The 25531-nt window shown below is 36.2% G+C and overlaps 1 protein-coding gene across 8 annotated transcripts in view; it reads right to left on the bottom strand.

Annotated features, from left to right (window-relative positions):
- The window catches only part of RGS22 (regulator of G protein signaling 22), a 155984-nt gene that overhangs the window by 19386 nt on the left and 111067 nt on the right, over positions 1 to 25531 (bottom strand). For all 8 annotated transcript variants that reach the window (XR_013824630.1, XM_079901974.1, XM_079901976.1 and 5 more), the window contains 7 exons: positions 21508 to 21600; positions 19559 to 19731; positions 18471 to 18633; positions 15620 to 15778; positions 13529 to 13597; positions 10945 to 11106; positions 2659 to 2838 (listed from right to left, as the gene is read on the bottom strand). Coding sequence is in view for 7 of the 8 variants with exons in the window: in XM_079901974.1 (XP_079758100.1) it covers positions 2659 to 2838; positions 10945 to 11106; positions 13529 to 13597; positions 15620 to 15778; positions 18471 to 18633; positions 19559 to 19731; positions 21508 to 21600 (999 nt within the window). In the remaining variant the exon portion in view is untranslated. The remainder of the gene's footprint in view (positions 1 to 2658; positions 2839 to 10944; positions 11107 to 13528; positions 13598 to 15619; positions 15779 to 18470; positions 18634 to 19558; positions 19732 to 21507; positions 21601 to 25531) is intronic.

Raw genomic sequence — 25531 nt, 5'->3', positions numbered from 1 at the left:
TATGAGTGAGAAGGGTCAGTGAAAATATGGCTGGGTGATGAAAACTTTCAAGCTATTAGGAATGCAGATGGGGGACAGGCAGACGCTATATTGCAGCGGTCCCCAACCCCCGGGCCATGGACAGGACCGCACAGCAGGAGATGAGTGGCAGGTGAGCCAGCAAAGCTTCATCTGTATTTACAGCCGCTCCCCATCATTCACAGTACTGCTTGAGCTCCGCCTACTGTCAGATCAGCTGCGGCATTAGATTCTCAAAGGAGCGTGACCCCTTACTGTGAACTGCGCATGTGAGGGATCTAGGTTGTGCGTTCTTTATGAGAATCTAATGCCTGATGATCTGAGGTGGAGCTTAGGCGGTGATGCTAGCACTGGGGAGTGGCTGCAAATACAGATTATCATTAGCAGAGAGGTTTGACTGCACAGAGACCATAATAAATCAACTGCTTGCAGATTCATATCGAAACCCTATCAGTGAGTAGCAAGTGAAAACAAGCTCAGGGTTCCCACTGATTCTGCATTATAGTGACTTGTATAATTATTTCATTATATATTCCAATGTAATAATAATACAAATAAAGTGCACAATAAATGTAATGTGCTTGAATCATCTCAAAACCATCCACCCACGCCCCCGCCCCCGGTCCGTGGAAAAACTGTCTTCCATGAAACCGGACCCTGGTGCCAAAAAGGTTGGGGACCACTGCTATAGTGAAAACAATACTAAAACAGGCATTTTTTACATTTATTATTCAGCCCTTTTGCTCAACTTTGCTCTCATGTCCAATTTGATCTATTCCTGTCATGATCCATCTATTCTCACATCACTCATTCATATGTTCAAAAATGTTACTGAGTGTCGCGCACCCAGGCCACAAAGGCAAATAAGAAACATTCCCTACGCTCAAAGACCTTACAGTCCGATGGGAAAGTGAAGCATGAGAATAGCCATTTTCAATTCTGTGTGATAAGTGTTCTGACAGGGACAAATACAAGATACAATAGAAGCATAAGAGAGAGAAGATGATACTGTAAAAAGCTCTGGAAGCAAGAAAGTAAGCCCTCTTTATGGAAGTACAAATATTTCAGTAAGACTGGGAGACAGATGGCAGGGAGTGGGAAGACATGTGGCTAGAGAAATATGTAGTAAGGAGCTTGGTCTTCATTCTGAAGACAATGGGGAGTAATTGAAATTGAAAGCAGAGAAGTGACATGATCAAATATACATTTTGAAAAGATGGATCTGTCTGCAGTGAGTTAAATGGTTTTGAGAGAGCCTAGAGGCAGGGAATTCTGGTAATCAATGTGAGACATTGCAGATGTGAACTGAGGTAGCAACATGGAGTTGGAGAAAAGTAGATAGAATAACAGATAAGAAGGAGACAAATGGATACATATTAGTGACTGAAGATCTCCAAAGGTAAGGAATGAAGGATAGGGAAGACATGAAGATGGCAACCAGATCTCTGGCTTGCATACCTGGGTAGGAGATATGCCATTCTCTGAGCTTCCTTACAGAACACAGAAACAATAGATTTGGTGAGGTAAGGCTCCTAAATATTTTCTTGTTTTCTGATACTCCAAAGTCCATATTTAAGATATGTTTGGGACTTTGTTTTGGGAAATCAGGTAGGAGGCCTAAACTAGAGGACTCCAATAAAGTTCACTGGCTGCAATCCCTGGACAGTGCAGTGGAACCAACCTACGTAAGCAGCTCCAGACATTCACCATCAGACTTGAGGCTAGACGGTCTCCCGGCTATCAGGAGACCTAGGCTAGGCTAAGTGATCTTTTCATTAACAGATGCTACAATTCTGACACCATGTTTTTTCTATTTCTCTCTAGCACATCCTCAATCATTCTTCTTTATTTTTGCCTATTCAATGCATAATTGGATTGTGAGTCTACTTTCAGTTCCTTTTAGGACTTAGAACACAGCTGGCTTGCAAATGAGTATTAAGGAATAATGGTCTTTTTCCATGCTCAAAGGCAATCATACCCTAAATCTCTGTTTCATATCACTTAAATTGTGACATGGCCTTCCCTATTACCCCTATTATTATGTATTTTTCTTAATCATTTTTCAGGAACATCACTAAAAGGCTTTTCAAAATGCAAATAAATTATGTTCAGCAAATCACTGTTTTCTATTATTTACCCTAAAAAGAAGTAACTTGAGTAGGTTAACAGCCATGATTTTCCTTTCATGAGCTTGTGTACTTTATGTTGGTTGGGTACTTAAATCTCCTCTCACTTATTTTATGAGCTATGTGAATATTCCAACCTTTAAAAATACACAAATCTTGGGACACACATTTTACACATTTTTGTGGTAGCAGACATTTTAAAAGGAAATATGAATGGTGGGAAAGGAAGGAGGAATTAGCTGTAGTTTTATAAGTTAGAAATAAAATGATAACCATGCAAAGTCAAAGTACAGAATTTAAATAATTGTATTTGCTGTATACTATCATGAACAAAATAGTAAGTTACTAGTTTCTATGTTCTGTGGCATATGCAATATTTTTTAAATTAAATAGAATAACCCAGGATTAGGAGGATTAGAGCCTTGCCAAATATGAATAATGCAAAAACTTTTAAAGAATATCTAGATTGTTTATCTATTTTAAAGTATGCTTACTACATGCCCTGATTTCTTACCTGTGCCTCTCTAAATACATATGGTCCCAACTCCTTCCTGTGTTCAATAATCTTCTGGGCTTGCTCTAATGGAATGTCAATTTGTAAAGCTGGTGGAATACTGGAATTAATAAAGCAGTTGATAATAGTCATGATCTTCTTGTGGATGAGGGATTCACTACAATGAGAATGGCACAAGTCCTAAACAAGGAGGAAAGATAGAACAATATATGATTAATGCATTAATAGAATACTTTATAGAATGTGTCAATATGTCTGTCAGTAAATATATATATATTTTAACTTCAGGTCAAGAGGTTACTAGGACATGTCAAGACTATCTTAAAAGATCATAGCTTTTATTTCACTTGGATTTGAAAAACCTAAGAAATTTTTTTCTTTATTGCTCCTACCCTGTGTCTTCATATCTATGTGTGTCTCATTGATAGCATCTAGTTCCATGTTTTTCCCATCTATTCTGTCAATCTCTGTCTTTTAAAGGAACCTAAGACTTTGATGCACATACCTTACGTAAATACGGGTTTCATTTAATCCTCATTGTTTCTTCTCCTGGCAAAGGAGCAGCTTTAGTGTCTACTTTGACTCATTTAACAAATTCATATTAAGTTCCTGCTACATGCCAGCTGAGCCCCAAGACACAGCACCTGTCCTGTAAAGCCTCAATATCTACTGGCATCATAAAAATCAGATCAGAAATTAATGAAAAAGAAATGAAGGAAACAATAGCAAAGATCAATAAAATTAAAAGCTGGTTCTTTGAGAAGATAAACAAAATTGATAAACCATTAGCCAGACTCATCAAGAAAAAAAGGGAGAAGACTCAAATCAACAGAATTACAAATGAAAAAGGAGAGGTAACAACTGACACTGCAGAAATACAAAGGATCATAAGAGATTGCTACAAGCAACTCTATGTCAATAAAATAGACAACCTGGAAGAAATGGAAAAATTCTTATAAAAGCACAACCTTCCGAGACTGAACCAGGAAGAAACAGAAAACATAAACAGACCAATCACAAGTAATGAAATTGAAACTGTGATTAAAAATCTTCCAACAAACAAAAGCCCAGGACCAGATGGCTTCACAGGTGAATTCTATCAAACATTTAGAGAAAAGCTAACACCTATCCTTCTCAAACTCTTCCAAAATATAGCAGAGGGAGGAACACTCCCAAACTCATTCTAGGGGGCCCCTATCACTCTGATACCAAAACTAGATAAAAGATGTTACAAAAAAAGAAAACTACAGGCCAATATCACTGATGAACATAGATGCAAAAATCCTCAATAAAATACCAGTAAACAGAATCCAACAGCACATTAAAAGTATCATACACCATGATCAAGTGGGGTTTAGTCCAGGAATTCAAGGATTCTTCAATATACACAAATCAATCACTGTGATACACCATATTAACAAACTAAAGGATAAAACCCATAGGACAATCTCAATAGATGCAGAAAAAGCTTTTGCCAAAATTCAACACCCATTTATGATAAAAAGTCTCCAGAAAGTAGGCGTAGAGGGAACTTACCTCAACATAATAAAGGCCATATATGACAAACCCACAGCCAACATTTTTCTCAATGGTGAAAAACTGAAACCATTTCCTCTAAGATCAGGAAAAGACAAGGTTACCCATTCTCCCTGCTATTATTCAACACAGTTTTGGAAGTTTTAGCTACAGCAATCAGAGAAGAAAAAGAAATAAAAGGAATCCAAATCAGAAAAGAAGTAAAGCTGTCAGTGTTTGCAGATGACATGATACTATACATAGAGAATCCTAAAGATGCTACCAGAAAACTACTAGAGCTAATCAATGAATTTGGTAAAGTAGCAGGATACAAAATTAATGCACAGAAATCTCTTGCATTCCTATACACTAATGATGAAAAACCTGAAAGAGAAATTAAGGAAACACTCCCCATTACCATTACAACAAAAAGAATAAAATAGCTGGAATAAACCTACTTAAGGAGACAAAAGACCTGTATGCAGAAAACTATAAGACACTGTTGAAAGAAATTAAAGATGATACAAACAGATGGAGACATATATACCATGTTCTCGGATTAGAAGAATCAACACTGTGAAAATGACTACACTACCCAAAACAATCTACAGATTTCATGAAATCCCTATCAAACTACCAATGGCATTTTTCACAGAACTAGAACAAAAAGTTTCACAATTTGTATGGAAACACAAAAGACCCCAAATAGCCAAAGCAATCTTGAGAAAGAAAAACGGAGCAGGAGGAATCAGGCTCCCTGACTTCAGACTATACCTCAAATCTACAGTAATCAAGACAGTATGGTACTGGCACAAAAGCAGAAATATAGATCAATGGAACAGGATAGAAAGCCCAGAGATAAACCCACGCACATATGGTCACCTTATCTTTGATAAAGGAAGCAAGAATATACAATGGAGAAAAGACAGCTTCTTCAATAAGTGGTACTGGGAAAACTGGACAGCTACATGTAAAAGAATGATATTAGAACACTCCCTTACACCATACACAAAAATAAACTGAAAATGGATTGAAGACCTAAATGTAAGGCCAGACACTATCAAACTCTTAGAGGAAAACATAGGCAGAACACTCTATGACATAAATCACAGCAAGATCCTTTTTGACCCACCTCCTAGAGAAATGGAAATAAAAACAAAAATAAACAAATGCGACCTAATGAAACTTCAAAGCTTTTGCACAGCAAAGGAAACCATAAACAAGATGAAAAGACAACCCTCAGAATGGGAGAAAATATTTGCAAATGAAGCAACTGACAAAGGATTAATCTCCAAAATATATAAACATCTCAGGCAGCTCAATATCAAAAAAACAAACAACTCAATCCAAAAATGGGCAGAAGACCTAAACAGACATTTCTCCAAAGAAGATATACAGATTGCCAACAAACACATGACAGGATGTTCAATATCACTAATCATTAGAGAAATGCAAATCAAAACTACAATGAGGTATCACCTCACACCGGTCAAAATGGCCATCATCAAAAAATATACAAACAATAAATGCTGGAGAGGGTGTGGAGAAAAGGGAACCCTCTTGCACTGTTGGTGGGAATGTAAATTGATACAGCCACTATGGAGAACAGTATCGAGGTTCCTTAAAAAAATTAAAAATATAACTAACATAGGACCCAGCAATACCACTACTGGGCATATACCCTGAGAAGACCATAATTCAAAAAGAGTCATGTACCACAATGTTCATTGCAGCTCTATTTACAATAGCCAGGTCATGGAAGCAACCTAAGTGTCCATCGACAGATGAATGGATAAAGAAGATGTGGCACATATATACAATGGAATATTACTCAACCATAAAAAGAAATGAAATTGAGTTACGTGTAGTGAGGTGGATGGACCTAGAGTCTGTCATACAGAGTGAAGTAAGTCAGAAAGAGAAAAACAAATACCGTATGCTAACGTATATATATGGAATCGAAAAAAAAGTGGTTCTGAGGAACCTAGGGGCAGGACAGGAATAAAGACGCAGACGTAGAGAATGGACTTGAAGATGTGGGGAGGGGGAAGGGTAAGCTGGGATGAAATGAGAGAGTAGCAATGACATATATACATGACCAAATGTAAAATAGATAGCTAGTGGGAAGAAGCTGCATTGCACAGCGAGATCAGCTCAGTGTTTTGTGACCACCTAGAGGGGTGGGATAGGGAGGGTGGGAGGGAGACTCAAGAGGGAGGGCGGGAGGGAGACTCAAGAGGGAGGGCATATGGGGATATATGTATACATCTAGCTGATTCACTTTGTTATACAGCAGAAACTAACACACCATTTTAAAGAAATTATACTCCAATAAAGATGTTCAAAAAAAATTTCTACTGGAAGAGAAGCATGAAAAACGTTTTTCCAATCCGAGATAGTTAATAAGTGGTAATGATAAAGGTATACACAGGGCCCTAGGAGAGCACCCTACTCAACTTACTGGTGGATGCAAAAGCTTTTTCTACCATAACTGCTTCTACAGCAAGGTGATTTAGGCTCAAAAAGGCTAGCAACAGAAGCGGGAATGCTGGTGGTTACAGGTGTATTATTATGCATCTCTTAGGATCTATATTTTTTCAGATAACCTATTATATTTTCATCTTTATAGCTAAAGAATTTAAAAATAGTAATTGTACATTAAAAAGACCCAGTTTTATGTCACAGATGTAAGGCTATCACTTTTTAAAATAAAGAGGTAGCTTAGCTTGAATTATGACATTTTTTATCAAAGACATTCTCTAAATCACTAGAAAGCACACAAATTTGGAAACTTGTAATTCTAGGCTGGAAATAAGCCAACATTTATTAAGTAGTTACTGTATGACAGGCATTGTAATAACTATCTTACGGACAGTATTAAAGAAAGAAAATTTCTAGAGCTTGCCATATAAAACTTTACATATATAAATTTGGCATAAGTTATATGTGAAAAAATCTTGATATAAATGTTACACTGAGATAACAGTTAGCATTTTTTACTCAATTTAGTATTCCCTCTGAAAATGCCTATTTATAACACATATGTTTGGTATGTTACCAAAAATTAAATTTTTTGCTATTACTAGGGAAATGATCATATATTTGGTGAGCCTGGCTTATTATTATGGAATATAAGGATTATGAAATAAAAACAAATTTGTGAAATTATACGGTTTTAATTTTAAGAGTATAGAGATAGAATTTAGATAGAATCAGGATTGGTATTTTTTCTAGTTGTTCTGCCCTACTATACCTTTAGCGAGTTCACTTTTACCTATCATTGAGGCCTATGTGTTAAGCACATAGTTGACCGTTGAACAACGTGGGGGTTAGGGGCACCAACCCTGCCTAGCAGTTGGAAATCCACGTATAACTTTACAGTTGGCCATCTGCTTCTGTGGTTCCACATCCTTGGATTCAACCAACAGTGGATTGTGAAGTACTGTAGTCTGAATTTATTGAAAAAAATTCAGATATAAGCGGACCTTGCAGTTCAAACCTGTGTTGTTCAAGGTTCAACTGTACTGTCCTCTAGTAAACTTTCTGTGTCTACTTCAGTCCAGGAGATGGCCATCTTAGGTATTTCCATTTTACCCTGTGCTTCTCCCACCACTACACTAATCACGCTCTTATAATCACTTTGCCTATCACTTGTCTGTCCCTCCCCTAACACTGTAAGCCCTGACAGAAAAGACTGTTTTGATCACAGTTGTATCCTCAGGATTTAGCCTGGCCCTTGATAGGTGCTGAAAAAGTATTTCTTGGATGTATATTTCCTTCAGGTCTTTTCTCTATGGGGACGGACACACACACACACACACACACACACACACACACACACACACACTTTGTATTAAATCATACTGCTTTCTAGTAGCTAGGTTTTAAAAAAATCAGTAAGATGAATACCTTTTTTCATTGATTAATCTCCTATAGCATAATTTTTAATGGCTGCAGAGTATTCTACTGTATAGATGTATCATAATTAAAATAACCAATGTCCTGTTGTTGTACATCAGGGTTCTTTCCAATTTTTCACAATTCAGAATAATGTTTGATTAAGATCACTGTAGTCATCTCTTTACATATTACTACAATCATCACTGGGAGGGAGCATAACTTAGTGATTAAGGGCACAAGCTTTAGCAATAGAATGTCTTAGTTCAAATTCCAGCTCTACTACTTAATTAGCTGTATGATGTCAGAAGTTTCTTAACTTCTCTGTGCCTTAGCTTCTTCATCTGTAAAATGGTGAGAATTAACAGTTTTGACCTAGGATTCTTATAAAGAATAAAGTCGTTATTACATGAAAAGCATTAAGGTAATATCTGACAGATGTGAACACTTAATATGAGTAAGCCATATAAAAGTGAGCACAGTAGGGGCTTCCCTGGTGGTGCAGTGGTTGAGAGTCCGCCTGCCGATGCAGGGGACACGGGTTCGTGCCCCGGTCCGGGAAGATCCCACATGCCGCGGAGCAGCTAGGCCCGTGAGCCATGGCCACTGAGCCTGCGCGTCTGGAGCCTGTGCTCCGCAACGGGAAAGGCCAAAACAGTGAGAGGCCCACGTACCGCAGAAAAAGAAAAAAATAAAAGTGAGCACAGTAAGACTTGCTAGGTGGAATGCTTTCCCCCTGGTAAACTTCTTCAAGACCCATTTCAAGTATCATCACTTCTTATTTATTTATTTTTAATTTATTTATTTATTTATTTTTGGCTGTTTGGGTCTTCGTTGCTGCGCATGGGCTTTCTCTAGTTGCAGTGAGCAGGGGCTAATCTTTGTTGCAGTGCGTGGGCTTCTCACTGTGGTGGCTTCTCTTGTTGCAGAGCACGGGCTCTAGGCACGTGGGCTTTAGTAGTTGTGGCACATGGGCTCAGCAGTTGTGGCTCACGGGCTCTAGAGTGCAGGCTCAGTAGTTGTGGTGCACAGGCTTAGTTGCTCTGCGGCATGTGGGATCTTCCGGGACCAGGGCTCGGGCCTATTTCCCCTGCACTGGCAGGCGGATTCTTAACCACTGCGCCACCAGGAAAGTCCCACTTCTTTTTTAAAAAATTTTTGTTGGAGTATAGCTGATTTACAATGTTGTGTTAGTTTCTGCTGTACAGCGAAGTGAATCCGTTATGCATATATACATAACCACTCTTTTTCAGATTCTTTTCCCATATAGGTCATTACACACTATTGAGTAGAGTTCCCTATAAGTATCGTCACTTCTGTTGAGACCTCTCTGAGCTACCACCCTCCCTGAATCATTTTCCCCTCTGTGCCCAAATTATAACTAGTTAGAACAGGGATCATAATCAATGTTATTTCATGATATTTTGTTTTCATGGATGATTCCCTCCTCAAAGGAGGGCAGTGTATTTTATCCATTTTTTTATTCCTACAATCTAGCATAATAGTTGGCACATTAGTGATTTAGTAAATGCTTACTGAATAAACAAATTTACCCTTGAAGCATGATTTTTAAAAGCTACCTAGTATTATATGTCCTCCGTTCTATACCACAGAAAAGATATTTAAATGAAGACCAAGGGCAGCCTTGAAGGAGAAACAGTCACAAAGTTAAGGGCTGACTATGTATGAGTCTGTTTTCTTAAATGCTTATTTTGCACAGTTTATCTCATTACCTCTTATCCTAGCAGGGTTGGACTTACTCATGTTCATTTTAGCTTAAAGACTGTTCTGCTCACTCATAATAATTTCCTGTTATGGAAAACAGACTCTACCTCCTTTTTAATTTTCAAAAAAATTATCTTAGTATTACTTATCTTGTGATAGATTTAAAAAAAACTTATCTCAAAATACTTTTTTTTTTCTGAGGAAATTTCCATGTTGACAAAGGTACAAAAACTGGTGATAACAGAAAAGGGTAGAAAACAGTTTCATGGAATGCTGGAGAAAGTCTGGAAGTAAGATTGTATTGAGCAACTATTAACTATATAGAATAAATATGCTGCAGAGTATTAGTACTGCATAATATTATACATACGTAGATTATAGGCCAATTGAAAGCATTATCCTCTTAAATTCCAGCTTTAGTTTTACTCCCTACTTTTATAATGGGATTAAATAGGCTGCTTGCAAGGAAATGAGCCTGCTAACCCTGGGAGCAAGGATGCCTACTCTTAGGTATTTCTAGACAACATTCCTGTATTCAAGTCTAGATTACATAACCTAGGAAGTCCTTTCCTCCTCCTCAATGCACAGATTCTATATGATTCCATCAAACACTTAAACCTGACAATAAAATGCTTTTGCACCTAATAACTTGTTCTTTCACTTATTTATTTTAAGAATTTGGCCATTCTAATAGTAAAGCCTCTCTCATCTCTGTTGTTTATTTATTTGTAATCCACTATCTTTTATTACTATTGCTGCAAATATGGTTAGGAGGAATTCTTGTAAACAGGTCTTGGTTAAAGTACTGAATATGAATATCTTCAGCAAAAATGTGTATAGTACATTTATAGATAAGCAATATGCAAAAATATAGTTAAAACTTTTCAGGAAGATTCTCATTAGATCATAATATACGTGAAACCTTGAAAAACCTAATACTATCATTTCAGGGCTAACTCTTACTTTTCACTGTATAATAATAAATGTATCTAACACAGAACAATAGATACCTCAATATTTACACATTGGTATGAAAACATCGAAGTTGGGATATCTTATACAAATTTTGTCCAAAAAGTTAGGAAACTGATATGTTAATGCATCTCCTCCTTGAAAAGAGGTGGTTTTCTCCAGCTTCGAATACAATACCTTATACTTTTGTACTTCTTGCCAAAAGAGCACCCCATTTTCCAATAAATCTCCTTTTAGAGCCACAAACTGTTGAAACTGTCTTGCGGTAACTGGATTCAATAATGCTTTACGGAAAGCAATGATATCACAAGATGACGATATCCACTTACTCTCCACAGGCTGTCCAAATCAGAGAATACAGAAAATTAGCTGTGTTCTAAAAGTTAATAATAAAGTCATTTATTAGGCTGAAAATTACCAACTTCTATCTCCTTTATTTTTGGCGGTTGAAATTTACGGCATGGATAAATAGAATTTGGCAGCTCTCCTCTGTTCTCCCTTTTGTCTCCTTTGTATTTTTATGGCATCAGTTTTTTAAGAGGTGGAGAGAAAAAGAAATGATTGGATGACTTAGAACATATGAGTACATTAAGAATGTTAACAATCATTACAGTTTGGGACTATGGTGAAAAACTACACTTTGGCGTACAGTATGAGTTCTGTGCTTAAACAGAACAAAGTAATCATAATGTTATAATTATTATTTTATAATTATATATATTATATGTTATACATTAATATGCAATTTTCCTGTCTTTTAAAAAGTAAAAACAGTTGAACATTTAAGATATTTTTCAAAAATTTTAGAAAAAATTACCAATTAATCTTATTAATTTAAATAGGAAATTTACTGTGGAGCTTCACTATAATTCTATCCTAGAAAGATCATGGTTTTTTTTGGCCACGCTGTGCCACTTGTGGGACTTTAGTTTCCTGACCAGGGATTGAACCTGGGCCACAGCAGTGAAAGTGCTGAGTCCTAACCACTGGACTGTCACGGAATTCCCAAAAGATCATGTTTTTAGGCAAGACATCTTTATATTATTTTAATAATAAATTACTATTAATAATTAATAACTGGAGGAAATAATTATCAGTGCATATTTTTAAAAATAAACTTTCTCTGACCCAGGATTCACTTTACACAACAAAAAAGTCATGTTGTTTTACTAATGCTTAAAGGTATTACTTATTTTATCTTCACAATTCTGAAGTATACGATGTCTACTTTTTTTACCTTGACCATTTTAGATCACATATTCATCCTCTTTTAGCCTCTCAGATTAAGAAAAATAATAGATTTTATTGAATTTACTGAATAGATTTTTTTTCATTTGATAAATTTATTGAAGTGCCCCAAATCTGAGTTTAGCCTACAACCATGAAAGGAAGCATCACTCTAAAGGTAATATTTTAGATGAACTTAGGAATTATAGTAACAATCAATGACAAATATCCATTGCACACGATAAATACCCATTACTGACAATGCATAAAATAAGTTCCTTGAAACAAATCATGTGTGACCAACAATATAAGCGTTTTAAGAGAGTTATGTAAAAAGTCTATGGGAATGCAAAGGAAGGAGTAACTAATTCTGCCTGGAGGAGTAAGAGCTTTACAGAGAAGGGCTTTGAGGATGACATCTGAGCTGGAAACTGAAAAGCGAAGGCAACTCCAGGCACTCTAGATGAACGGTGGTGCTTTTACCCCAGATAAAGTGAATAGATGTCTATCACTATTTTAGTGAGGCACATGTGGTGTTCCAAGGACAAAAAGTTAAGACCATCACCAGATGGTCCATATTAAAATTATAGCCCTATAAATAGGAACAACTATGTATTAGACTGGGATGTTTATTTAAAACCCACTCAACAAATAATGTTTTAAGACCTGCTTCTTAAGATACTAAAACTTAGTAATTTAACTAAAACCCGTAATTTAACTAAACAGAAAATACCATAATATATAATGTACGATAATATGACATATAAGCCCATTCTATTTAGTATTTTTTAAAAAATACATAGCAAAGGACAAATATAAGAACAGTTTGTTTCCTTTCAAGAGGAAAATACAGGAAAAAAGCATCCTAACAGATACATACACTCCTCTAACAGTCGAATAGATTTTTATCTTTGTTAGGTTGTAGGGGGTCACCTGGGTCTAGTTTGACATTTTATCAAGACCTATAGAAGGACGAATACACATACATTTGTAGGCTCAAAAAGACTGTGTTTATCATGCTTGTTAAGAAGCAAAACAGGCGATTTCTAGGAAGGTATCATATTGTAGTGGTTTAAATAAGCGCCAAAATGATAGCTATCTTAATTCTTTTAAGGTTAAAATGTAATTCTAAATAAAGAGGATAATGTAAGATAATTTAAGTTGCTGATTCTGCTGCATACTCCCCATTCTTTTTGTGTAAACCACTCCCAATAATAAATAAACTACCATATGCTGGAATGATCAGCCTGTCTCAATAAATCCATCACAAGCAAAACAACTAAAAATACACATTTAAAGTCCAATCCCACACTTCTAGGGTTGAGCAGGCTAAGGGACTCTTTAAGAAGAGGGCTGTAGTAGAATCACACTTCCCTGCAGATTCCATTAGCGAGTTAAGAACAGTGTCAGCATCTGGTGGCTTAGAAAACAGCATTATCTACAATGAGGGTCTCTGTACAAGAAGAGGAAGAAAAACAATACTTTGACAGTGGAACTTACAAGAGGAAGAACATAACAAACAAATATTACTTGCCTTCCAGACTCCAATCTTCCTTTCATGCTTCTGTAGTAAAAGTTCTTCAGCTATGTCTCTCACCTGTACCTAGAAGCAAACCAATGATTTTATCCGAGTTATTCAGAATGTCTACAGTATTGAAATCATTTACTGATTTAACAGCTTTAAAAAATGAGGTAAAGGTCAGTGTGAATAAGAGAAAGAACAGGAGAAAGAGGATAAGACTTAGAAATGGAAGCCCTGTCCATGTCCCCGGGCAAGTCACTCAAATTCTCTTAACAGTCTCCTCATCTGCAAAATGGAGATAATAATACCTGAGTGTATTGCCCCAAAGGTAGACAACAGTTTCACTTGGGCCCCATAGAAACTGAAGCGGGAAGGATGATTAGGACTTCCCAAATTTTTGTGTATTTTCTAGCCACGACTAATTTTAGATGAGCACAAAAGTTACTCAACACAGGGAGGTAATACAGTAGATATTTCTCGAGGTTATTGCCTATTCACAATATTTTCCCTTTTTTGGGAACCACTCCTGCCAAATCTGTGCTATGTGACTCTACCTCCCTGTCTATAGCAGGTAGATCCAGGAGCTGACCCAGACATACAGGGACTAGAATCACTGCTGCTCAGTCTTTTGGTAGCCACAGCCTGGAGAAAAGATCTGAGAATTCTTCTTGCTGGGTTCCCAGGGCTGTCCTGGCCCCTGGCCTTTGCAAAGCTTGGGTGCCAACTCTTTCCCTAAATGTGTGAGATGCTCCAGCATCATTTTATTAAAAATTCTCGATCTTCCTTCTCTTCTGTCTTTGGCTTTAAGGTTGCCAGAATCAGTGAATGTTGCTGGCCACACACAGAATTGCTAAGTTAGGAAGGAGCTGTAAATTACAATAAAGTTATTGTGGTAAACGTAGTGAGAAAACACGGTAAACAATATTAATGAGCCAAATATCTTTCTACTTGGCTTTGGATAGACAATTAGAGTTAGCCTGAAGAAAGGAAATGAGGAAATCTGAGTTGTCCCAAAGCTTACTTCCAGGAACTTTTTGCCTAAAACAAGTCAGGTCTTCTTCCCCATACTATAAGTTCTATGTTCCCAGCTGTACTGTGTTTTCCATAACTTAAGGTGTTAAGAAGACTAAGGATATTTCCAGATAAGTAAGACTCAAAGTGTTTGATAAAATAAATATGGAGGGCAGCTTTTTTACATTCTTCCTGATCAATACTAATGGCATGTGCTTTGCACACTGAAGTCCAAAATTACATGCTCTCTACTCCTTGTGTTCTTTTTGTAAAGATCAGGTTTGCCTGTTTTTAGGTGTGATAATGACATTTAAAATTATTGAAGCAATACATGCTTCTTATAAAATAAAAACTAAACAAAGCAAAACAACAAAAACCCTACTTTACAAAGTAAAAATCCTTCACACTACCCATACCCATTCCCAGGAGGCAGATCTTTTCTTTCATCTTTGTTCATAAACATAAATATAGACAGAGGGAAGGAGAAAGAGAAATGCATAAATAGACAGATATACAGATATAAGTACATATAATGGGATTATCTTCTATGTATTGTTCTGCATCCTGCTTGTTTCACTCAATAAATAACATCTTTCATTACCAATATATGTGGAAATCTCATTTTTATAATCTCATTTTATATGGAAAACTGCATAGATATCCATAGTATGGAATTCTTATAATTCATTTAACTATTCCCTTTTGTACATCCTTGCCCATTTATAATGAAGACTCAATAATAATAATGTAAAAAATAATAACGATATTAATAGACAGTATGTGAGTGTTTGCTGTGTACCAGGCACCACGCTAAGAAACTACACATATATCATTTCGTTTCCTCTTCATAACAATCTTATGAAGCTATTACTCTTATTATCTCCATTTCTTTTCCAAATGAGAAAACTAAGGTTGTAAAACTTATTGTTGTACAATTAATATGTGGCAGTGTTGAGATTAAAACTTGGGAAGTCTGACTTCCTGCTCTTAACCACTATGCCATGGAAGTACAGTGGCTGAGTCAGGCTTTCACATTTGAGGCTTTGAGAGGTGCTGTCAGTTGCTATCCCAAGATTATACTAATTTACATACCTTTATCTTTTGACGTGCTGCAAACTGTTCACTTGCAAGAAACAATGGCAACCACACATTTTCTAGCCTATTTAGGACATGCTTCTGAATTTCAATTAGAACAGCTGCATCAAGCTGCTCATGGAGAATCTTTCCCCAGCCACCACTTAAATGCATTATCTAAGGAAATAAAAATGAAACAGAAACAACAAACTTCTGTTTAGGTAAAGAAATGCTAGTAGTCATTAATTTATTCATTCACCCCAAGACTATTTGCTGAGCACCTGATAGGTGCCAGAATTTTCATTTTCTGTAAAATAGCTCCTGGCTTTGCTGTGTAAAGACAAATAACTTCCCTAACATCAAACAGAGAATTGTGGTTTATGTGATGGTTGTTTTAGATGTATGATTTTGCTTATGATAATATATTTCAAAGAACACAGGGATTTCTATCCTGTGTGACAACTGCAGTGCCATTTTTTTCTCCATGGCTCCAGTTTCTTCAACTGTAAAATAAGGGCATTAGACTTTTAGTTTTCTAAGGGCTCTTCTAGGTCTAATATTCTATGAATCTCTGATTCTACTCAAATGGACTTGTTTGAGAAGGCATTTTCTTTTGTGTCTGAGAAAAATAAGGCATTAATTAGTTAAGAGACAACCTTGACTCAGACATTATAAATATGCATATTACCAATAAACATTGGGTTGGACATGGTGGAATGATGGTGGTGGTAGCAATGTAGGGCTGTTCCAACAACTTCAAAGAAGAAAACAGAGATAGCAGGAAGTAGAAAAAGGCCAGGTTATACAGACAATAGTCTCTGACTTGCACAGGTAGCCCTTTTATAAGACAATTTCTCTGTGGCCAAAATCTTCCTTCTATATAATTACTGGCTTCCACGATACTAATGGCCATAAAAATTAATTAATTAAAAAACAATACTAATGGCCAATTCCTACTATAAATCATCCTGTTTCTGCATATATACCACTCAAAATTGGTGAGTTTTTTGTACACAGAAAAAAATTGGACTCCTCATTGGAGGCTTAGCTCTCCTTTGACTAATAAGATTAACTTAATCCTAATAATAATATTGTTTTATATAAAAAGAGAAACTCTCTCAGCCATCCTTTAATAATATTAATCAAATAATATTAACAATAATACGGTTTCTGTATAAAAATAAGAAGAAAAGAGAATAAGAGAAAAGACTGCTTTGCTAATCAAACTGCAAATTGGCCACACAACTAGGATTAGAACTAGCATGGTCTGTATAAAACATAAGGCGATGCAGAAATCCTTAAGTATAAAATAGGTAAATAAAAATAAAAGTGAAGACAAAGATGAGGAAGAAGGGTCATTTGGAAAACTCCTCTATAGTAAGCACAATCATTTGCTATGACAGCAATGGATGACTTTTTCCACTGAATTTTTAATTCTCAGCAAGTTTTTCTATGGAAGGTTCACACAGTAGCATCAGATACCATGAAACCTCACACAATGTAGCACAAGCCAAATAGAAAACAAATGCTTTCCATGTGTTTATTTCATACTTATGCTTATTGAGATACTCCCAGCCACTTTTGCTAATACATCCCAGATTTGTATCTCAGGGAACTAATGGCAAGACATTTTTGTTAAAGTTGCTTAATTCTAGAATTTCTTCTCCCTCTTACTCCCAAGGACTTTTGTTTATTTTCCCCCCAAAGATTTGGATTTTTAATTTGGTATGCCCTACTTATGAATAGCTCTGAATTTTTCTTTAATTTACTGAATTAATCTGAGATTTGTATTTTACAAACGTATGCCATCAGGGTACACATCCTTTTAAACTACGAAAATAAAGAACTCAAATGCTACACATTTGATCTAGCAAACTTCTAATATTAGCAAATTTCAGGTTAAATAAATTACAACAATTTTATATTTCAAAGGCATTAAAATTGAGCCATATCTCATGTGATCAATTACATGAACACTCAAAACCACTGTTGAATCCCAATCTGACATTTTTGCTGTAAATAATGACACCGTCTAGTTATTAATAAGTTGTGATTAAAGCCATATGATCTTGGCTCAACAAAATGGAAAATCTATGTTCCTGGTCAATAAAAATTGTTTTGGGAGACAGTACAATGGCAAACAGGATTTTTCAAAAATCAGTTATGTCTGGAGTAATTTCAGGTAAGACAAGAACAGAAAAGAGGTAGAGATGGGGTTTAATGGCTGATAATGGCTGCTTTTCTGCTTTTGAAAGGTGCAAGGACTTTGTCCTCCTTGTTTACCACTTATCCTGAGCACCTAGAACAGCGTCAGGCATATCACAGGCACCCATACTTGCTGAATGAATGGGTGAGTGGATGAATGAAAGTTATTTTTATTCCACAGATTACTTTAAAAATAACACAGTTTTAATAATATATAATACTTGAGTGAATTTTAAGGTATCTGTAGAGGGACTTCCCTGGTGGTCCAGTGGTTAAGACTCCACGCTCCCAATGCAGGGGGCCAGGGTTCGACCCCTGGTCAGGGAACTACAGCCTACATACTGCAACTAAGAGTTCGCATGGCTCAACTAAAGATCCCACATGCCGCAAGTAAAGACTCCGCATGCTGCAACTGAGACCTGGTGCAGCCAAATAAATAAATGAATAAATAAATTTTTTAAATAAGTAAATAAAGGAAAGCAGCCTTTATTTAAAAAAAGACATTTGTAGATAATTATGAATACCTAAAAAAAAGATATCAAAAGTGTCGAACATATAAGTCATAAAAGCAAAAGAAAAAAGAAGACGTTGAGATTGTTGGCAAAAAGAAATAAATTACTAGTTTTCATACTTAAATGTAGAAAATATGTCTCCATGTTGATACCTGGTCCTGTTGATACAGAGAAGCTGGACTGTTGGGTCCAAAGAAATATTTTTTATTAAGGTACTTGTTTTTAATGTACATAGATTCTGCCTCCCTTCGCTTTCGATCTCTGTAAGTTATTCTTCGGAACTGTTCAATGTCTGTCCAGCACATAAGGTCCATGCTAAAATGAAAAAGTACAGCCCTTCTTATTTATTTCTTTCAATTCTATTAAACACCAAACAAGTTGTTGTTTTGACAGAATTTAGAAAGTGCTGTATTGAGCAGTTAGCACAACCGATTAGACCATGGAACTAATGAGTATGATATTATTAATATTATTATTAATATTGTCTTATCCTGGCTAAATATATGAATGAATACAAGGAGTGCTGGGATCAGAGAAGAATCTACCATCATACTGGTAGGGTGGGTCTCAGAGTTCTTCCATTAATGATGAACTAGTATTATAAATTTCAAATATGGAAAAATTTCCACCTATTGCATGTCTATTTGGCAACCTGCTAAATTTAGAATGATTATCATCACAAAGGGGAACTATATAGGTGAAATTTGGCTCCCAGGTCTAACCTGTTTTTGTTAACTTGGGAGAAAATTATTGGAAAAAATATGATTAACACTTCAGTTTATATTAGATAAATATGTCATAAGGTACCAAGATTCTATGCAGAACTATAATGTTTCATTTATGTATTAACTAATGAAAATCACAAAATAGTAATTTCAATAGCTTAGTAAAATATAAAAGAGAAACTTCTCAGAAAGAGTCATTAGAGCACCTGTTTAGAAAAATGCAAAAGAAAGAAACATGAGAATAGGCAAAAATAAAACATACTGGTGTTTTAATTTAGCCAATGGTAAAAGTATCAACAAATATTGTTTGACCACTTAAAATAACATTTTGGAGGCTGTTATCAAAATGCAATTCCCAACAAAAGGTTATCGTACAGGTTTCATTAATCTTTACTGAAATGGGTAAAATCTAGCACCAAACCATTTTTATCATATGTTGAATCAAAACAAGTATCTAACAGTTTAGAAGAATATTTTAAGAGAGAAATAAATTTTAAAATGGTTATGTTCCTTACCTTGAAGAATGAGCCTCAAGAAACTGATGAAAATGTTCAAACTCCAGTTTGTTGTTAAGCAGATCATTAAAATTAAAATGCCTATATTCTGCAGGAACATTATTCCAGTATTCTGTTTGTTTAGAGACATGAGGAAGTGGTGAAATACCAGATCCAATTTCACAAGTAGTGTCCTAGTGAAATAACACTTTTCATAAAAATCTCTTAAATACAACAAATTATTTTCCAAATTTAAAGAGAAACTGAAATAAAAATTAACTATTAGGCCAATGGCATTTATCAGTCCAATGGTAGAACTGGGTAAAGAATCCAGAATCTGGTTCTAACTCACATCAAATTCTGTTCTGTTCCTTTCCATTCCATTCCCTTCTTTTCAGGAACATTAGTAAGTATTTACTATACACTTGCTTATAAAATATTAATTTTATTATTTTTGTTGGTACAGAAGTAATATGTCTTTTGTAATAAAAAGAAAACAAAAAGCAGACATTGTACTACCATTCAGAGATAACCACCACAAACATTTTTATGTGTATCCTTTTAGTCTTTTTTGTACACACATGTAGTTTATTACAAACGGAAACAGGACTATACAACCATGTATGGTTTTTGGTTCTTTTTCTTAACGATATAGCATGAACATAAAACATTAGTTTGTCTATAAAAGTTTTTTATGTTATAGAGTAGTAAAAGATACTTTAGATGTAATCTCCTTCATATAACAGTTAATTGTTAGGTATTTTTAATACCTCTGATGTTTTGCGAACAGTTTACAAGTCCTTCAGGGCAAAGAGCTAGAGAGGCTTATTCTTCAGAAATCCTTCCTATGTAACTCCCTATATAATTAATTCACCTCCCTATTTGTTTTTGAAAAGCATCAGACCATGAGATAAACTACCTATATTTAAAAAATCAATTTTTGATAGGTATAAGTATTATGAATAGTATTATAAATTAAAAAAAATTTAAAGATACTTTATGAATTTTTATGTATCCTTTCCAGATATTAATTAATAGAATTTCAAATAAAGAATTTCTGTGTTTATAAGGCAATAACATGAAGGTTACATTTAAAAAACAGCTTTACTGTTTGTGAAAAACTTTATTGCAAAAGAATAAAGATTTCAGATAGCTACAAAGTAGAAAATTAAAAAATCACCTGAAACCTTACCACTCAGAGCTAACTATTTTTAATATTTTGATGAACATTTTTCCAGACAGCCCTCTTTGCATACATGTATACACCTAGGAATGCATGTATAATTTTAGGTGAATAGGATTAACCAATACCAGTGTTTTTGTTCCCCACATTTTTATAAAATAATATGTCGGGGGCATTTTCCATGTCAATAAATATGAATCTAAACTGTCATTTCTAAGTAGATACACACATTTAATCTTATGGCCTTATGGATCTATCATGGTTTACTTAGCCAATCACAAATTTGCAAATAACACTTTAATATCCTAGTCAATCCTATGATATTTTTATTGACTCTGTTAAAGCCTTTCCATATTTTTTCTTTATTATTTTGCTTACTGCTATCACACAACACTTCTTTTTCTGTTTGGAAAACTCAATTTAATTCTTTTGTGACTTGAACAAATAGCGCTGCTGCCATACAGAAAATAACCAGTAACATTCAAAGGAATATAATGTGGCTTGAAGGCTCTTAGCTAAGGCAAACCTGTATCTTGGCTCCCTATGCTACTTCAACTGCTTTATTTTTCTGGCTTTGTTGTTAAATGTGTCAAAAAAATGTGATACCTGTCAAATGCAGCATGTTGGGCAAAGAAGCAGCAGAAAATGAAACTGCCTGACCCCTACTTTATCAATACATGATTTCCTCAATATATGATTCCTACTCCCCCCGGCTCCCCCCCAATATATGCAGTGATAATCCTTTCTAGGTTAAAATCTTTGTTTTTCTAAGTAGAGAGTTTCTTACCTCAGCTTTCTTGGAAACTGTCTCTTTATGCAAAGCCTGTAGCTTTCTGAAGTACGTGGAATTTAGCTGTCGAGTTTCCTCCACCAGCTCCACCTATAATAACACAATAATAAAGTTTGTAACATCAAAAGAATGTGCATTATGAAAAAGTGGGGAAAGCGTGCACAATTTGCCAATAACAGTGGGCTAAAAAACAAATACACTTGCCAATAAAGTAATTTAGTTTGGAGGCAGAAGCAAGAAGACCCACATAGTGAAAAACATTAGCTACAGGGCTTCCCAGGTGGCGCAGTGGTTTAGAGTCCGCCTGCCGATGCAGGAGACACGGGATCGTGGCCTGGTCTGGGAAAATCCCACATGCTGCAGAGTGGCTAGACCTGTGAGCCATGGCCACTAAGCCTGTGCGTCCAGAGCCTGTGCTCCGCAACGGGAGAGGCCACAACAGTGAGAGGCCTGCGTACCGCAAAAAACAAACAAACAAAAAAAAACATTAGCTACAATTGCTATAGGTGCAAGGTTAGGTTGTTTTATTGGGATGTTTCCTGTTTCTTAAGGTAGGACTGCATTGCTATAAACTCCCCTCTTAGAACTGCTTTTGCTGCATCCCGTAGGTTTTGGGTCGTCTTGTTTTCATTGTCATTTGTTTCTAGGTATTTTTTGATTTCCTCTTTGATTTCTTCAGTAATCTCTTGGTTGTTAAGTAGTGTATTGTTTAGCCTCCAAGTGTTTGTATTTTTTACAGATCTTTTCCTGTAATTGATATCTAGTCTCATAGCATTGTGGTCAGAAAAGATACTTGATAAAATTTCAATTTTCTTAAATTTACCAAGGCTTGATTTGTGACCCAAGATATGATCTATCCTGGAGAATGTTCCATGAGCACTTGAGAAAAATGTGTATTCTGTTATTTTTGGATGGAGTGTCCTATAAATATCAATTAAGGCCATCTTGTTTAATGTATCATTTAAAGCTTGTGTTTCCTTATTTATTTTCATTTTGGATGATCTGTCCATTGGTGAAGTGGGGTGTTAAAGTCCCCTACTATGATTGTGTTACTGTCAATTTCCCCTTTTGTGGTTGTTAGTATTTGCCTTATGTATTGAGGCGCTTCTATGTTGGGTGCATAAATATTTACAATTGTTATACCTTCTTCTTGGATCGATCCCTTCATCATTATGTACTATCCTTCTCTGTCTCTTGTAATAGTCTTTATTTTAAAGTCTATTTTGTCTGATATGAGAATTGCTACTCTAGCTTTCTTTTGATTTCCATTGGCATGGAATATCGTTTTCCATCCCCTCACTTTCAGTGTGTATGTGTCCCTAGGTCTGAAGTGGGTCTCTTGTAGACAGCATAAATATGGGTCTTGTTTTTGTATCCATTCAGCCAGTCTGTGTCTTTTGGTGGGAACATTTTATCCATTTACATTTTTTTTTTTTTTTTTTTTGCAGTACGCAGGCCTCTCACTGTTGTGGCCTTTCCCGTTGCAGAGCACAGGCTCCGGACGCGCAGGCTTAGCGGCCATGGCTCACGGGCCTAGCCGCTCTGCAGCATGTGGGATCTTCCTGGACGGGGGCATGAACCCGTGACCCCCACATCAGCAGGCAGACTCTCAACCACTGCACTACCAGGGAAGCCCAATCCATTTACATTTAAGGTAATTATTGATATGTATGTTCCTATTCCTATTTCCTTAATTGTTTTGGGTTTGTTATTGTAGGTCTTTTCCTTCTCTTGTGTTTCTTGCCTAGAGAAGTTTTCTTTAGCATTTGTTGTAAAGCTGGTTTGCTGGTACTGAGCAGAAGGAAAGAGATCATAAAGATTAGATCAGAAATAAATGAAAAAGAAATGAAGGAAACAATAGCAAAGATCAATAAAATTACAAGCTGGTTCTTTGAGAAGATAAACAAAATTGATAAACCATTAGCCAGACTCATCAAGAAAAAAAGGGAGAAGACTCACATCAATACAATTAGAAATGAAAAAGGAGAAGTAACAACTGACACTGCAGAAATACAAAGGATCGTGAGAGATTACTACAAGCAACTATATGCCAATAAAATGGACAACCTGGAAGAAATGGAAAAATTCTTAGAAATGCACAACCTTCCGAGACTGAACCAGGAAGAAATATTAAATATGAACAGACCAATCACAAGCACTGAAATTGAAACTGTGATTAAAAATATCCCAACAAACAAAAGCCCAGGACCTGATGGCTTCACAGGCGAATTCTATCAAACACTTAAGGAAGAGCTAACACCTATCCTACTCAAACTCTTCAAAAATACAGCAGAGCGAGGAACACTCCCAAATTCATTCTACGAGGCCACCATCACCCTGATACCAAAACCAGACAAAGATGTCACAAAGAAAGAAAACTACAGGCCAATATCACTGATGAACACAGATGGAAAAATCCTCAACAAAATACTAGCAAACAGAATCCAACAGCACATTAAAAGGATCATACACATGATCAAGTGGGGTTTAGTCCAGGAATTCAAGGATTCTTCAATATACACAAATCAATCACTGTGATACACCATATTAACAAACTAAAGGATAAAACCCATAGCACAATCTCAATAGATGCAGAAAAAGCTTTTGACAAAATTCAACACCCATTTATGATAAAAAGTCTCCAGAAAGTAGGCGGAGAGGGAACTTTCCTCAATATGATAAAGGCCATATATGACAAACCCACAGCCAACATCATCCTCAATGGTGAAAAACTGAAAGCATTTCCACTAAGATCAGGAACAAGACAAGGTTGCCCACTCTCACCACTCTTATTCAACATAGTTTGGGAAGTTTTAGCCACAGCAATCAGAGAAGAAAAGGAAATAAAAGGAATCCAAATTGGAAAAGAAGAAGTAAAGCTGTCACTGTTTGCAGATGACATGATACTATACATAAAGAATCCTAAAGATGCTACCAAAAACTACTAGAGTTAATCAATGAATTTGGTAAAGTTGCAGGATATAAAATTAATGCACAGAAATCTCTGGCATTTCTATACACTAATGATGAAAAATCTGAAAGTGAAATCAAGAAAACACTCCCATTTACCACTGCATCAAAAAATCTAGAAACAGGGCTTCCCTGGTGGCACAGTGGTTGAGAGTCTGCCTGCTGATGCAGGGGACACGGGTTCGTGTCCCGGTCCGGGATGATCCCACATGCCGTGGAGCGGCTAGGCCCGTGAGCCATGGCCGCTGAGCCTGTGCGTCTGGAGCCTGTGCTCTGCAACAGGAGAGGCCACAACAGTGAGAGGCCCGCGTACCGCAAAGAAAAAAAAATCTAGAAACAATAAATGCTGGAGAGGGTGTGGAGAAAAGGGAACACTCTTGCACTGTTGGTGGGAATGTAAATTGATACAGCCACTATGGAGAACAGCATGAAGGTTCCTTAAAAATCTAAAAATAGAACTACCATACGACCCAGCAATCCCACTACTGGGCATATACCCTGAGAAAACCATAATTCAAAAAGCGTCATGTACCAAAATGTTCATTGCAGCACTATTTACAATAGCCAGGACATGGAAGCAACCTAAGTGTCCATCATTGAATAAATGGATAAAGAAGATGTGGCACATATATACAATGGAATATTACTCAGCCATAAAAAGAAACGAAATTGAGATATCTGTAGTGAGGTGGATGGACCCAGAGTCTGTCATTCAGAGTGAAGTAAGTCAGAAAGAGAAAAACAAATACCGTATGCTAACACATATATATGGAATCTAAGAAAAAAAAATAGGTCATGAAGAACCTAGGGGTAAGACGGGAATAAAGACACAGACGTACTAGTGAATAGACTTGAGGATATGGGGATAGGGAAGGGTAAGCTGTGACAAAGTGAGAGAGTGGCATGGACATATATACACTACCAAACGTAAAATAGATAGCTAGTGGGAAGGAGCCGCGTAGCACAGGGAGATCATCTCGGTGGTTTGTGACCATCTAGAGGGGTGAGATAGGGAGGGTGGGAGGCAGGGAGATGCAAGAGGGAAGAGATA

This window comes from Stenella coeruleoalba (genome assembly GCF_951394435.1).
Source record: "Stenella coeruleoalba genome assembly, chromosome: 17".
Classification (NCBI taxonomy): domain Eukaryota; kingdom Metazoa; phylum Chordata; class Mammalia; order Artiodactyla; family Delphinidae; genus Stenella; species Stenella coeruleoalba.
The sequence above is the reverse complement of the archived record's forward strand: the minus strand, read 5'-3'. Positions and strand labels throughout refer to the sequence as shown.